The sequence below is a fragment of the Solanum verrucosum genome, unplaced genomic scaffold (assembly GCF_900185275.1).
Source record: "Solanum verrucosum unplaced genomic scaffold, falcon-dt-bn FXZP01000252.1, whole genome shotgun sequence".
Taxonomy (NCBI): domain Eukaryota; kingdom Viridiplantae; phylum Streptophyta; class Magnoliopsida; order Solanales; family Solanaceae; genus Solanum; species Solanum verrucosum.
Genome location: NW_026019988.1, coordinates 2329276 through 2346516, shown reverse-complemented (window position 1 = coordinate 2346516; position 17241 = coordinate 2329276). Strand labels below are relative to the sequence as shown.

Genomic DNA, 17241 nt, shown 5'->3' with positions numbered 1-17241 from the left:
CAATTCCACAAATGAACCGAAATCAACATATATATTTTGATTCCTACTTCACGCTAGTAATCAAATATTATTATTAGATGAAATCAAAGAAATTAGAAAGTCATAACATTCTTGCAATTAACACAACTTCCTCCTCTTCTTCAAATCAGAAACATCAAACATCTTAATGGAATAATACTCAAATCTAAGTAACTGAATAAAAACAAAGGAAAAAAAAAGGAAGAGCTAGTAGCTTAAATGTTGAACAAAGACGTCCATGATGTGATATGCATATATATACTTCTTGTTTGTTCATGCTAGTAGCATTTTTAACTGCATCTGTTGTCCCTTGTGTCGCGGCATAATTATTAGAAGCCCAAGAATCCCTCATAATCAGGCACAGTTAATAACTTAATACATATGGTTAAGAGAGACAAAATATATGAGCAATAACAATGGAATTATGGAACCCCTTAACAGACATATTGAAGATAAATAATGAAAAAGAAGGAGAGGAGGAAGATTGGTGGTATTGAAACTCCAGAAGAGAACCTCAATGAATTTACCATGATTTACTGATCTGCAGAGGCGTATTCAGGATTTTGAGATGATGGGTGCACTGTTATATAAAGGTTGATCTATGATATAAATTTGATCGGTTCAACATTTAGGTTTTTACTATTGAAAACCTTTAAAATTTTAAAATTATAGGTCTAAAATTAATTCTTATATACCAATTACCACTTAGAGAAGTGTTATCTAATTTTAGAAAGAAAAATAAAACAAGATAAATATAAAATTCAACTTTCTAACCTTGCGGAGAGAGGTGCACCCAGTCATAATCGCATTATCTGATACTTGAAGTGTGGTTTCACGCATCTATATTTCAATATTTTTTTAAATTATAACACTACTATATATGATCTCGGGAGGGGACCATGGGTTCATGTGAACCCGGTGACCCCCCCCCCCTTAGATACGCCTCTGTTGATCTGGCAATTTATAAAATTCTAAAGCTACACTTGAAAGTTGAAAAGAACTTTCAAACAATGAATTAGTTTAGGAAGATGAAAAGTTATTCCAGAGTACTGAATAGGCTGCAATAAGCGTCAATTGCAAGAAAATTAATCCACCCCTTTGTATACTCAAATACTTGATTGATTGTCATTAAACTTTAAGTATGCAACGTATGTGTTCATTCTGGAGTAGTATTGGATAAGATGATTTTCTTAATTAATAATATAATATTTAATTAATTATATTTTATAATAATTTAATTTAGTGTAGGGATAAAATGGTAATTCAACTTTTCACTTTGGAGCTTTCCACTTTTAGTAAGATATGAAATGATATATGATATATATATATACATATATATAGCACTAAAACAAATAAAATGTTGAAAAGTATAGACATAAATTTCCAAAAAGAAAAAAAGACACTAATTGGGTTGTGTTTCACAAAACGAAATAAAAGTCATAACAGAAAGAATAATTGTTAAGAGCAAAGTCAATGGGAGTCAATCTTTCAAATCAAATTTACAAGGCTGTGTTACACAACACACATTCTCTAATTAGCACAAAATGGAAGAAATTTTAATGTTTTCTTTAGAAGAAAATCAAACGTGACACACACTACTACACATGTTGTCACGTGTGGTTTCACTTTTTTAATATTTTTTTTCTAATCTATTTTATTATAATAAAATAGATTTGAAATAATTATTTCTATTTTTGTTTTCTTTTAATTCCAAAATATAATATATTCAATCAAATTCAAATGAAAAGGGCAACATTTATTTTTATAATAATATGAACCTGAAAAAAGAATCGGAGGCTAAGATTTCCTATATTCACAACTTCACGTAAGCAAGAAGTAAATTATATGAACCTGATATTTAGTTTATTGTTTTTTTTAACCTCCTCATATTTTATTTTTGCTAAAATACATAGATAGATACTTAAATTTTGCATCAATTATCCGTTTGATATTAAAATTATTTATCCAGTGATCATCTAGATGCATTAACTTAATTATAATGTCTCTTAAACACAAGTATCTGATATAGAAAATTATGTATCTCAAAATCAATTTTGAGTACATGAAATTTTATTTAATTTTGAACAACTTTCACATATAGCAAACATAAAAATTATATTTGTATGATATAGATATAGTTTGCATAACTGGCTCCATAGCAAATTTTATGTTTGCTATGGAGCTTTTGATTTGTATAATTCGCTACAAACATCCAATTTTATACAAATTGTTCAGTTTTGTATAAATTCATTTATACATTTTAATTTGTATAATAAGATCTGTATTTGTATAATTATAAGTGTTAGGACTAATATATATGCATTTGTATTTGTATATACACTTTTCTCTCGCTTTATACAAACACAAACGCATTCTATACATTTTATACCGAAATGTATAAAATGGCTAATTGTATACCGAAAATGACTAATTGCATATCGAATCAGATGACAAAAAAAGGGGATGTTTGCTGCGAATTACAATTAAAATAAACTATGGCTATATCATTTAATTTGAATTAATAGTTTGCTATTTCATACAATTTTCCCTTTTACCTATATTTCTTATCTAGAAAGGACCTTGATTTCACTATTGTTGTTACGTATTGTTTCATAATGTATCATATTGTGAATCTAAACTTTTGTTTATGACCATCTAAACACCTTATCCTTATCCTGATTTAAATTGGTTCTATAAACATACTCTAATGCATGAATTGCACTCGTCAATAATAAGGCAAAGTAACAAAATAACAAAATTATTTTTATGAATGGAAATTGTCATATGAATACTTTTTTAACAAGGGGTATTCAAGTTCATTGTCACATGAACATCCATTTTTTCAACTAAGTCGGGCCTGAAGAGATTAAAAAAAAAATGGATAAGGAAATTCTTTAAAGGTTACATCGTATTTTTAGAAGTTAAAATAAGTACTTTAAGATTATTATTTTTTCTTATAATTCAATGAGTTTGTCAACGAAAGAGTAATCATGCTTTAGATAGACGATAAGTATAAACGCGTCACTTTTTAAATGAGGATATATCACCTGCAAAGTTAGAAATGTACATTTTCCCTTTTCCCAATTTTTAATATTATTTATCATTTGATATTGAATATTCATATTGAAATCCAACTAATTTGAAATCGTGTAGCGTAGGGCTCGTTCCGATAGGGCTCACCCTCTGCGGGAGATACTGAGGCAAATACATTATCAACAGGTGCTTAATCTATTCATGTTTTTAATCTCATTAGAGTTTATGTTCTACACATTGACTATGTAAAAATTCCGAGGCAAATACAAATGAAGGAGAGAGGCGAAAAGAGAGACAAAAAGCAAAATAGTGCAGCTAAATACCTTCTTCATTAATTTAAATAAATAGAATCTAATTTCCAAAATGTGAAAACAGATTAATAAGTAAGAGGAAAATAAGTAGCAAAAAGATTGATGTGGAAACAGATTAATATGGATGAGAAAAATAAGTAGCAAAAAAATTAATGTGAAAACAAATTTAAAGGAGGAAAATAATAAATGGAATTTATCCATTTTTTCCTTGACAGTTGACACTACTTGGGTTGTGTTTCACAAAATGGAATAAAAGTCGGCAAACTCATAATAGATACAAGAATTCTTGTTAAGAGGTTTTATTTTAATTCGTCAAGAAATAGGAGTCAATATTTTAAGTAAACTATCAACAAAAATATGTCCAAACTTGTTTGACATTGAGACGTTGTTGTTGTTGATTGGCAAAAGCGCCAACGTGGCTGTGTCATGTCTATTCCCACACAGTTGACCAACCATATACGGAAAAGTTGAGAAATGTTTTTCCCCTGTACCGAATACATCCTTAATTCTTGCTTAAGTAGAATTGATCCTTAAACCTCTGTTAGCTTATACTCATACTCAGGTCACTAAAGTTATAACAGTAATGTTTATTGATTCTCTTATGTAAATGAGACATTATTTACGAAAAATTTTGCGTATAAAAATAGCAAGGTTTTTTTTAGAGATCAAAGTGTCATTCAACCTATAAATGATCATATATATGTCTATAGCATGGTATGAAAATAACATCTAAAACATATTTTCAATGAAATTAAACTCAGGATAATAGCAGAAGCCTCACACTTATCTTTCCAAAGGAAAACTACTTGATTTTTGAAGGGTATTTCTCCAGTTATGTTGTTGGAAGGAATGTGACCAGAAATTAGATTGTAACATATACTTAGAAACTTCAGATCAAGCAAGAGGGACAACAACTGTTTCGGGAATGATTATCGACCAAGGACAAAAATGCAAGCTGGCTCAGATTACCAAATTTTCTTTCGAACTCTCTGGTGTTAAGATAGGTTTGTTGGAATACTTGTGAAGGTAAAGTCCAAAGAAGACAGTAATTAATTAGTACAAGGAAATGAAAAGTGCTCAATTCACTAATTGTTTCATCACATTCAAAAAACAAAATAGTGCAGCTAAACACCTTTATTTCTGGTTTCTTTCAAGCATTCAAAACATAATCACAAATAGATAGAGTAAAATAGGTCCAAAACACTCAAAGACTTCACGTAGTACTATACAACAACTTTATTAAAGAAACAAAAAGCATCATATTAATTTGCAGCTCAGAAAACAACACCATAACTTCTATGTTTCCAGAAATGTGTTGTTGATTTTGTTAAACCTCTTGACTACTTCTTTCATGGTCACTCTTGATTCTGGCGTTTCCTTTGTGCAGTCTAAAGCCAATTCTATCATGGAGGCTATGCACATTTCACTTTAACAAGTGATTTGTTCTTCCTCAGAAAAAAGATTGGCATCCATAACGTCCATCATACTCCCTGAAAATGATTGTGTTATCCATTTCCTCAAGTCAAGATTTCCATTGCGTATCTCTTCATCTGTTGGCCTTCTTTTCGTCAAAACCTCCATCAACATGATGCCATAGCTATAAACATCACCGCTAGTGGACATTATTCCCTCCGTGCCATATTCTTAAAAACAGAATGAAGAAAAGAATTAAAAACAATAGTTCTGCATAAATGAAAACTTGTTTTTTTTTTTACTTCTACAACTTGGAGAGGCTTAATTATGATGAGAGAAAATCAAGGAGAGTAGATTTTTTATACCTGGTGCAATGTATCCAAGAGTGCCCAATGTCTCTGTATGTGCCACGGACTAGCTGACAGCTAAAATCTTAGAGATTCCAAAATCACCAATATGAGCCACCATATCTTCATCCAAAAGAACGTTGTCTGGCTTCAGGTCGCAATGAACTATTGGAGTGTTATGACCATGGTGTAGATATTCGATTGCCACAGCCACATCAAGTATTATGGAGACTCTTTGAAGGAGGTTCAAGTGGAACTCTTTTCTATACAACCAATTCTCAACACTCCCATTGCAACTAATTGATGAGTCCTGATCTCCGGTACCTTCTCTACATCTTTGGACTTCCCTTTCTTCTGTCGTTTCATTATCCAAATTGTAACCAACAAGAATATCAGAAAGGAAGAAGTAACCACTGGAGTAACAATTTCTAGCAAAACCTCCTTGAGCTTTGATTGTTTTCCAGGATTAGTGATAGCACAAGCAGGAATCTCCAATATGTGCATTCAGCAAAGACCTTTGTTCCCGAGAAATGATTGGAGAGTGGAATTTGCAAACACACCACCACTCGGTATTTCACCTTCTAAATCATTAAATGAAACATTAATGCTTTTAAGGTATGAGAATTTTTCCAAAGACTTAGGAATAGTACCTGACAACGCATTTGATAGCTTTTAAGGTATGAGAATTTTGCCCCAATAAGATTATAATTATGGACAAAGCTTAATTCCCTCAAATTTGATATCTTCCCTAATTCCGGAGGAATTTACCCCACTATGCGATTGTTTCCACAATAAAGATATTGCAGAGTGGAAATATTTCCCAATGAAGTGGGAATAGTCCCTTTTATTGGATTATCACCAATATAAAACTTCTCGAGTTTGGATAAACAACCAATATTTTTGGGTATGTCTCCAGTTATTTTGTTGAAATATATGGACAAAAAATTGAGCTCTGTGAGTTGGCATATGTTGGAAGGAATGCAACCAGAATTTTGGTTGTAAGATATACTTAAGAAGTTGAGATTTGAGACAATATTTCCTTCATCTACCAAGAGAGGACCGGAAAGCCTATTGATTCCAAAAGATAAGGCAAGAAGTGACGAAATATTAAACAATGTTGTGGGAATGAAACCTGTTAATTGATTGTTGTACAAATACAACTCTGTAAGTTGTCTCAGATTACCGATCTCCTTTGGAATGTTGCCGCTGACTCTATTCTCATACAAATCGAAGTTCATCAATTTTGTGGCATTTCCAACATAAGGAGGGATTATACCTGTGAGACTATTGTTCCCGAGATTTAAGACTCTGAGTTCGGGTACATACCATGGCCCTCTCCACATTTCACCACTAAGTTCATTGAAAGCCAATGAAATTACTTGAACTCTCCGGTTTTGAAATAGACTTGTTGGTAATTTAATCCTTCATAATAATAATAATAATAATAATGAGAATTAAAAGGTATGGGCCAACTCTATTCTATTATTTCTGTTACTCCGTGTGTTGCCTAAGGAATAGAAAGTAGGGTACGTGATGGGTACACAGCTTTATTCCTATCTTGTATTAAAGGTAGAGAGACAGTTTCGAAACATTCGGCTCAAGTAAGTTATATCTAAAATGGTAAAAAATTAAAATACAGAAGTGAGGAACCATATAAAAAATAATTTGTTGATGATCATTATTATTATCGGTTTATTACGTTACAAGTAGTTTTCTATTCTTGAGGAAATTTCCATTCGTACTGGGAAGAATCACATTGCGGTACAACATTCCTTAACGGGGACGACTCTATATTATTCAATTATATCGTCCCACTTTATGTGTTGACTTGACAGAGCAATTGGTATTTGCCCAAGTGTACGAAGTCTTACCCTTAACTATTTCCATAATATTCACTGCAAACGTATGAAATTGTCCTTAAAATGACTCCTCTGCCTTTTCCAAAAGTATTTTATATCTAGCCTTAATGCTTTTGATTATCTCATTCAAGTTTCTGTTTTTGTTTAAAGGTAAGAATTTCATCTCACATTGGCCAACTTTATAAAGGCAAAAACATATGGATATATATTGTATGGTCCAGAACCAAGTCAATGGGAGTCTCCATAGTCCAAGACAAGTTTAGAAAAAAACATGTTGTTTGACCTTTTGTTATTGGGGCAGTACATTTATGTGTGAAATTTTACTAATGATAATAAATAGTGTACATGAACCTATAACTTTAAAAATATAATGTATTTAATGCTTATTAGAAATGTTACAGGTAAATTCTGAATTTGTCTTTGATCACGCTATCAATAATTGAATAGTCTATAAAATGTTGTAGCAACAAACACATTTTGTAGAAATAAATTATAAATTATTTAAGTGTAGTTTTACTTTTAGATAAAAGTAAATTAGTTTTGAACAGACTAATAAAGGTGAGTGATTGTGATTTCATGAGATTTTTCTTTGGAGCTAACAAGAAAGATATCAACGGTAAATTTTGTTAGTATCAAGACCCAAAAGTTGAGGTCATGATGGCACACACCCCGAGAATCCCAAAAAAATGTATAAGCTGAAAGAAATACACATAAGAGACTCTCAAAGGGAAGTCAGACCACAAACGACAAAAAACACAACAAAGAATATCTTCAAAACCTGGTAGCATAAGTATAAAGAGCATCTAATACATTTTTAGAATGTGAAATATATCTCAAGTCTTTGAAAAGAAAGTTAAAGACTTTAAATGATAGAAAGAGATTAATGGTGATTCGGAAAACATGATCTAACCACAACTCCGAAAGAGAGAACTCCACTGGATCCAATCAACTGATGCAAAGCTCAACATGACTAGGATCTGCATAAAATGAATAACAGAAGCAGGGGGTGAGTACAATCCACAAGTACTCAGTAGTCTTGGCCGACTGAGCAAAAGAAATTAATCAACTTATAGAATATACTAAGGAACGCTTCCACCTACATACAAAAAAGTCTCATTCTGCCATCGATGCCGCCAACTTATAATGAACGGCGCGAGTAAAGTAAACACATAAGGTCACAACAGTTCTCATATCACAGACAAGTCAAGCAATTTAAATGATTAATGCAATGCAATGATGTGGTAGTACAGTGGAATCAAGGTTGTCGCACAACCTATCATATACACCCTGTCAAGCTAAGGCTCCCAGACAAGGACCCACAGGGGACTCGCAGTCCTTATACCAAATCACAATCTCAATATCTCATCAACTTGCCACCTCAGTGTAGTCAAGGATATAAAAAGGTGTCTCATTCTCTTTCTCAAAAGGAATCTCTACATTTTTCTCAATTTTCCAAGAACATGATAAGATGAATGAGGATGGATGCATCACAACACATGTAATTCAACTTTTCACTTTGGAGCTTTCCACTTTTAGTAAGATATGATATATGATATATATACATATATATAGCACTAAAACAAATAAAATGTTGAAAAGTATAGACTATAATTTCCAAAAGGAAAAAAAGACACTAATTGGGTTGTGTTTCACAAAACGAAATAAAAGTCATAATAGAAAGAATAATTGTTAAGAGCAAAGTCAATGGGAGTCAATCTTTCAAATCAAATTTACAAGGCTGTGTTACGCAACACACATTCTCTAATTAGCACAAAATGGAAGAAATTTTAATGTTTTCTTTAGAAGAAAATCAAACGTGACACACACTACTACACACGTTGTCACGTGTGGTTTCACTTTTTTAATTTTTTTTTCTAATCTATTTTATTATAATAAAATAGATTAGAAATAATTATTTCTATTTTTGTTTTCTTTTAAATCCAAAATATAATATATTCAATCAAATTCAAATGAAAAGGGCAACATTTATTTTTATTATAATATGAACCTGAAAAAAGAATCGGAGGCTAAGATTTCCTATATTCACAACTTCACGTAAGCAAGAAGTAAATTATATGAACCTGATATTTAGTTTATTGTTTTTTTTAACCTCCTCATATTTTATTTTTGCTAAAATACATAGATAGATACTTAAATTTTGCCTCAATTATCTGTTTGATATTTAAATTATTTATCCAGTGATCATCTAGATACATTAACTTAATTAGAATGTCTCTTAAACACAAGTATCTGATATAGAAAATTATGTATCTCAAAATCAATTTTGAGTACATGAAATCTTATTTAATTTTGAGCAACTTTTACATATAGAAAACATAAAAATCATATTTGTATGATATAGCTATAGTTTGCATAACTGCGCTCCATAGCAAATTTTATGTTTGCTATGGAGCTTTTGATTTGTATAATTCGCTACAAACATCCAATTTTATACATATTGTTCAGTTTTGTATAAATTCATTTATACATTGTAATTTGTATGATAAGATCTGTATTTGTATAATTATAAGTGTATATGACAAAAATATATGTATTTGTATTTGTACATACACTTTTCTCTCGATTTATACAAACACAAACGCATTCTATACATTTTATACCAAAATGTATAAAATGGCTAATTGTATACCAAAAATGGTTAATTGTATATTGAATTAGATGGAAAAAAAGGGGGATGTTTGCTGCGAATTACAATTAAAATAAACTATGGCTATAGCATTTAATTTGAATTAATAGTTTGCTATTTTATACAATTTTTCCTTTAATTTTACCTGTATTTTCTTATCTAGAAAGGACCTTGATTTCACTATTGTTGTTACGCATTGTTTCATAATGTATCGTATTCTGAATCTGTAACGACCTATTTCCGTCGTTATAAAAAAGCCAACGGAGGGAAATTTGGGGCCGAAAAACTTTTTCGTAGTATTTGGATTTTCCCAACCTTGTCCAGATTTGGACGAAATCGGAGTCATCGAGGTGTAGGGACATCTGGTAACAATCGGGTGAATTAATTATGATTTTGCTTACATGAGTAGTTAGCTAACTCAATAAGGAATCCGTATGACTTTACGAAATTGAATTCAGGCGAGTAGAACTCCTAGAATCGATCTTAGCGTGAAGAGTATTTTCTGATCGTCGTTGGTTAGAGGTGTGTTGTGAAATGGGGGTCTTGGAATTCTTTAAATACCTCACTGGTTCCGTGCAAGCTGCTTTAGCGGGATTAGTGTCACTTTGGCGGGTTCATGTAATGACCCTCATGGTCATCTCTGTGTCTTGCCTTCTGTGTGTCGTTTAGAGCGTTCCTATAGCGACCCCAAGTCATTTATGACTTGCTGGGACTGACAGTTCGGTCACCTGGTCGTTCGTTTGGTCTTGGTGCAAGTTTTTGTGTTTTGGAGCTTATGAACCTTGAACGATCATTTTTTCGATCAAAAGTTCAAGAAGATGACATCGAAATCCAATTCTGACGATATCATCAGCTCCGGAAGGGTTATTTTAGGCTAGTAGCATGGTCGACATGACTCCCGAGGTTTTCAATGTGAGTCGGTGCGATTAGGCGTTTTAACTTTAAGTTTAAGCCTAAGTTTGACTTTGGTCAACATTCTGAGTAAACGCGCTCGGATGAGAATTCTGTCAGCGTGGTTAGCTCCGGAATGTCGAGTTTGGTCTAGATTGACCCTTCTTTTCTGTCTGGAGGTTTTCGATATCTTTCCGAGCCCTTTTGTAGGTTTTGACTTAAAATGGCTTTTGGAAGTGGGACCCACTTTTTATCGAAATGACCTCTGATGGAAATTTTGACTGCGCCGTTGAGTCTGGAATATCGAATTTGGTATGGTTGCATATCTCGTTTGTGTGCACGGGGTTCCGAACGAGTTCGGAGCACCCCGTCGGGATTTTAAGTTTTGGAAATGTTGCAGATTTTCTGCAATAAATTGCAGAAAATCAGCAACATTTCTCAAATTTCAAACCCTCATCTGTCTCTCATCTCTCTCTCATCTCTCAACCGATTTGGGTGATTCAAAAGGCTAAGTTGTGAGATTTTTTGAGGACAACGTGTTGGTGAGCTCGGATAGTGATTTGGAGTCCCCGTTTGAGGTAATTTTCGAAAAATACTTGCTGCCAGACCTCTTTTTGTGAGCTTGATTTTGGAAAATTTTTAGACTTGTTTTCTTAGCCATTTTAGATCCGATTTTGGTGATTTTTGAGGCTATCTTGAGTGGTTTTTCGAGGACAACATTGTGGTGTTGTTAGATTTTACTGTAGATCGCCCGTTTTTGGTAAAAACGCTGAATTAGCTGCTGTCCCATTTCTATTCTTTTGAGAAAATTTGGGTTTTAGTTGCTTGTTGATATTGTGTTGTTCCCGAGCCTCGAATTGTGTCCCATTTTGGGACATGAGCTGGGGAAACTGGTTAGGACCCACTTTTGGGGTTAATTTCAGAATTTCCTGCGCGGGTCCCACGATTCCCGTTTTGACTCCAAAATTGACCCGTCTCCGTTTGTTGTGATTTTGGTGTCTAAATGACCGTATTAACGTTGTGACTCTATTTTTGATAGCGGGGAAGTGTTTCGAGACCGTTCATAAAGGGAAAGCTCCGAAGGAGTGATTTTGGAGCGCGTGTGATCGGCCTACAGGTAGGCTATGGTTTTCCTCTCTTAGATTGAGCTCGAGAATGTGAATGCATGTTGATTAGTTTGGATTTGGGTTGGGTAGTTATTGAATCTTGCATAGGTGTTAAGAAATCATGTTTTCGACCTATTTCGGGAATTATCGGGTAACTGTGAGCATGCTTTGTGTTATTAACGGACCCTCCTCGCTATGTGGAGTACTTGCATGCTTAATTATTGTTTATTTGAAGCATGTTGGGCCTTAGTTTAGGTTTGACTAGGGCTTGCCTTAGAAATACATTATTCGGATCCAATAGGCCTTAGTTTTGCCCCGACGTCGCTCGGCCGACTTAGATCCCTGTAGACTGGTGTAGCAGACTTGAGTCTGATAGATTGGGCCTTAGTTAGGCGATACGCTTGCTCCGACTTTAGTTATCCTTATTTTCCCCGATGTTACGGCTTCACGAATTACGTCGGCGACACTAGTTCTACTTCGCGATTTGAATTTGATTTTCGATTTGGTTCCAAGGACTTACATTGATTGGCTAAGTATGGACGGCGTTCCATGGACATTTATGAGTGTGCATCGATTGAGACTCTTTCAGCAGCTATATTGGCACCTTTATAGAGCATCCGGTTTAAGGTCCGGCCTCTATTGCACAGATACTTATATAGAACATCCGGTTTAAGGTCCGGCCTCTATTCCCAGTTACTTATATAGAGCATCCGGTTAGAGTTCCGGCCTCTATTGCCCAAATACTTATATAGAGCATCCGGTTAGAGTTTCGGCCTCTTATACTTGTTACTTGTGATTGGTTACTTGGGTATTTCTTGTGAGCATCCGGTTCGAGGTCCGGCCTCCGTACTGTCAGATTCTACTAATTAGGGTTGAGGTTCTGGTTTGATGTTCTTCGTTCTTGGGTTCTTTTATGCAATTCTCTTTAGTTATAGTTATTATGTGTACCTTCTGGGCTTATGGGGGCCCAGTTAGGTGTAATTAGCTTATAGATTACTTTAGTTAGTTCTTTGTACACTCGTGTGCATTCCCTTGTTAGTTAGATTTTAGTTCTTGACTTCGATTTGTGTTATTCCTTCTTTTCATATTGCCTTTACTTTTCAAGTTCAGTCGGCCTATGATGCCTACTGGGTACCGGTTGTTTTGATATTCATGCTACGCTCTGCATCTATTTCGTGATGCAGGTCCGGGCACTAGTAGCTAGCGTTGATCGAGCTTGGAGAAGACTGATCCGGAGACGGAAGTGAGCACATGACGTTTTGTACTATTTCAGTCTCCATCTATATATATAGACTTGTCTTTTACCTTTCGAGACAGTCCAGTCTCTGTTGTCCACTTTTGGGACTTGTACTCATTTTGTTAGTAGCTCTGTACTAGTGACTTCCAGGTTCTGGGAGGGATCTTTATTTGTATATATGTTTTTGGTTTGCTTCCGCCTGTTTATATTGTTATTTGCCTACTCTTGTTTAGTTTCTACCCTCAGACCCATTACTTGTTGTTCCGGGTTACGGGTTGGCTTACCTACTGGTGGGTTATAGTAGGTGTCATCATGACTTGAGAAATCGGGTCGTGACAGTTCACTACAACGGGATAAGGGCCGCTGTGGCAGGCTCGACGCGACTTAAGGTCGTTAATAAACCCCAAAACGACCTTATTATGCACTTTTCGACCTTTAGAGCTAAGGAACGAACCCAGACGACTCCTACTTATTTTTCACCATTTTTTAGGCTAAAGGTAAGTTTTTCACTCCCCGAATCTATTTTTCGATCTGTAGAACATAATAGAATGGGTGAATATTGGTGGGGGGGGGGGGGTTTGTTATAGATTCTATGGTTGAAACAACCCTAATTTGGATAATTGGGATCATGGGTTTGATCTAGGGTTCATAGAATTGTTAGTAATTCGGGTAATTAGTGATTGTTTATTGATTCCCGTATTATATTAATTGTTTGTAGACCAAGAACAAGCGGAACGAATCTGGAAAGGGAAGGATCAAGTTTCATAGGGTTTCAAGCTTGTTTCGAGGTAGGTGATAGTTGTGATTCTATGATTGTGTGATGTATGTTTGTTCTTGCTTCATTATGATACTTGTATATGTATGAATGTTGCAATGTTGATCACACTTGTTGTAAACGAGATAGATGAATGATGATTACCATGAAATCATGACTTAAATGTACGATCTTGATGATATACTTGTGATTGTGATTGTGGTGTGTTGAATGGATCGGTTGCCACGTTCCGGCATAACTAACTTGGATCGGTTGCCACGTTTCGATATAACAATGGGATCGTTTGCCACGTTCCGGCATAATTATGGGATCGAATACCACATTTTGGTATGCTAACTATTTGGGTTTGGATTCCATGAGAGGACCAATGATTTGATATAAAATGTGAAGTTGTTCGTTATTCGTAAATATTGATAATAGTGTATATGTTGATATTTTTGCATGTGATTATAATGGTGTCTTGACTTGCTAATGTTGCACTTAGTGTGATAGCCGTGTGATCCTATCGGTACACTGTCGTTGTGTACTGATACTGCACTTGCTCTTATTTTTGTTGAGTACATGGCGTCTTCAAGCGGCTACAGATAGACCTTGCTTAGGAGATCAGTGATCGTCGTTCGAATTCAAGGGTGAGCCAATTTTTTCGGGCTGCCATGAGTTCTCCTTTCGTCTATGTCCACATTTTGGACTTAGACTATGTTCTATTAGTTATTAGTACATTATTTGGGGTTGTATCCCTTCTTGTTTAGACTTAGTTCATTGTTAGATGTTTTGGTACATTGACTTTCAGGTTCTAGATTATTTCTTCCGCATTTGTTAGTTTATTGTTGTTAGACTTTTGTTAGAGTTTATGGGAACTCTATTTACTTCCCTAGTATTTAACTTGCTTTCGTAACTTAAGTGCCTAAGTTTTAGTTTAGTTGCTTGGTTTGAGTTGTAGTAGTGGTTCTCCCACCGGAGGATTAGTATAGGTGCCAATCACGACGGTCTGGGTCGTGAAAAAGTTGGTATCAGAGCCTAGGTTCGTTGATCTTGATGTATCAAAACGAGTCTAGTAGAGTCTCGCTGAATGGTACGAGGATGCCTTTACTTTTCTTCAAGAGGCAATTGGACTTTAGGAAATTTCTCTATTTTCTCTTGTCTCCTTCGTGCTATAACTTGATTTCAATTGGTATATGTCGATTCAAATTGGTATCTAACCTCCTTCACTCTTATGTCCGCAGATGGTTAATACTAGATTCAACGGTGTCAAGCTTGTAGCTCCCGTCAATGCTCCGATTGAAGAATCTGCATCCAGAGGTTGCGGTTGAGGCAGGGTTAGAGGAAGAGCTAGGGGTAGAGGCTGTGGAAAAGTAGCGCCTACTGGAAATGGAGCTCCTATTAAGTATGTTCATGTGAATGAGAACCCTCATGCGCATCATGAAGAGATAGAGGAGAATGTTGATGTTGAGGATGTTAAAGAGGTTGGACATGAGGAAGAGGTGCCGGATGGAACTACAGGTGTTCCTCCTTTGTATCCAGTGTTAGCTCAACAAATTATGTTGTTCTTGAAGGGATTGGTTGGTCCTGGAGTGCTTCCTTCTGTTCAAGTAACTCAAGCCCCCGCTAATCCCCCTGTTGCTAGCACTGCGCCCAAGGTGGGTGGGACTGGAGGTAATGATGCTTTCTTCCATCCTTTGTTAGGTTCTGTTATGATGGTAATGAGCATGAAATGTTGACTAATTAAGTTTGTGAAGCTAAAGCCTCCTGTGTTTCTTGGTTTTGAGAATGAGGATGCTTATGAGTTCATTCTAGATTGCTATGAGAGGCTTCATAAACTGGGTATTGTTCATCAACATGGGGTTGAGTTTGTGTCTTTCCAACTTCAATGTGAGGCTAAGCAGTGGTGGAAAGCTTATATGGAATGCAGATCTTCTACTTTACATTTCACTTACTTGGACCCAATTTCATGCTCTGTTTCTAGAGAATTATGTGACTAGGACTTTAAGGGATTGCAAGAAGGATGAGTTCATGGCTTTGGAGCAGGGTGGTATAATTGTGGCTGCATGAGGCCAAGTTTCATGCTTTGTCTAAATATGCTACTCAATTGGTGACTATTGAAGAAGAGAATCTGATTATTTATTAGGAGGTTAAATTCTGAGTTGCAAGTGTTATCTGTTCATATGACTTTTGCAGGGAGGATCTTTGATGAGATAACAGACTATGTTAAGAAAGTGGAAGGGTTGAGGCAAGATGGTCAAGCTAAGGCATGGGCGAAAAAGGCTAAGAACTCGAGTAACTTTCAAGGTTCTTAGTACAAAGGGTCTGGAAGGCCAACGCTTGCAGCCTAGCCAATTCAGTCTGATATGCCCTCATCTGCAGGTAGTTACTCTGAAACTCTATCTCATAATTTTCAGGATAGCCAGGGAGTCGCGCCTTTGACAGGCGGCAGACCATCTTTTGATTGTACTTGTTACAACTGTGGAGAACCTGGGCATATAAGGAGAGTTTGTCCCCACCCACGTGTGTTAGATTTTGCGAAGCAGCAGTCTAGAGCAATGGTACCCGTAAGGAATGGTAATAATGGTAGAAGACATCCACAAGGTGAGCGAGGAGGTAATCAGCGAGGCCGCGGAGGTAGAGGAAATGGTAATGCAGGCAGAGGTAATGTGCAACAGGCAGGGAAGTGGTTCGTCAAGATGACAGGGCTCAGTGTTATGCCTTTCCGGGCAAGAATGAGGTAGAGGCGTTTGACGCGGTGATCACAAGTACTATTCTTGTCTGTGACCGGATGGCTAATGTGTTATTTGATTCGTGTTCTACTTATTCTTATGTATCTGTGCGATTTGCCTCAGAGTTTGATACGATTTGTGATATACTTGATGCGCATATCCATGTTTCTACCCCAGTTGAAGAGTCGGTCATAGTTACCCATGTCTATCGTGCTTGTCCTATTTTGTTTTTGGGTTTTCAGACTTGGGCTGATTTGGTGATTTTGGATATAATTGACTTTGACATAATATTAGGTATGACTTGGTTGTCCCTCTATTATGTTGTGTTTAAATGTAATACTAAGTCCGTAACTCTAGAAATTTCGGGAAGGGAAAAATTAGAGTGGCAAGGGGTGTACAAGCCTAAGCGAACTAAGATCATATCCTCCATTCGGGTTAAGAAATTGATAATGCAGGGTTGTTTGGCTTATTTGGCTCATATTAGGGATGTTGAGATTAAGGCTCCATCCATTGGGTCTATTCCTGTGGTGTTGGAATTTATAGAAGTGTTTCCTAATGATTTGCTTGGTATGCCTCCGAATAGATATATAGATTTCTGCATTGATTTAGAGCCTGGTACACGTCCCATTTCTATCCCTCCATATCGCATGGCTCCGGCAGAATTAAGAGAGCTTAAGGCACAAATCCAAGAGCTTCTTGATAAGGGATTTATTCTTCCTAGTGCTTCCCTATGGGGTGCTCCAGTTTTGTTTGTTAAGAAGAAGGATGTTAGTATGAGAATGTGTATAGATTACCGGCAATTGAATAGGGTCACTATTCGAAACAAGTACAATTTGCCTCGAATAGATGATCTTTTTGACCAATTACAAGGGGCATCAGTTTTCTCTAAGATT

The 17241-nt window shown here is 35.5% G+C and overlaps 2 protein-coding genes across 2 annotated transcripts in view; both read right to left on the bottom strand.

Moving 5' to 3' along the window:
* Positions 1–17241, bottom strand: part of LOC125818850 (receptor kinase-like protein Xa21) — a 180000-nt gene that overhangs the window by 7284 nt on the left and 155475 nt on the right. The gene's annotated exons all lie outside the window — the stretch shown is intronic.
* The window catches only part of LOC125818793 (receptor kinase-like protein Xa21), a 136220-nt gene continuing 123750 nt past the window's right edge, over positions 4772–17241 (bottom strand). Inside the window, exon 3 of the mRNA XM_049498304.1 lies at positions 4772–4937. Within this exon, the coding sequence (XP_049354261.1) occupies positions 4791–4937 (147 nt within the window). The 3' untranslated portion in view covers positions 4772–4790. The remainder of the gene's footprint in view (positions 4938–17241) is intronic.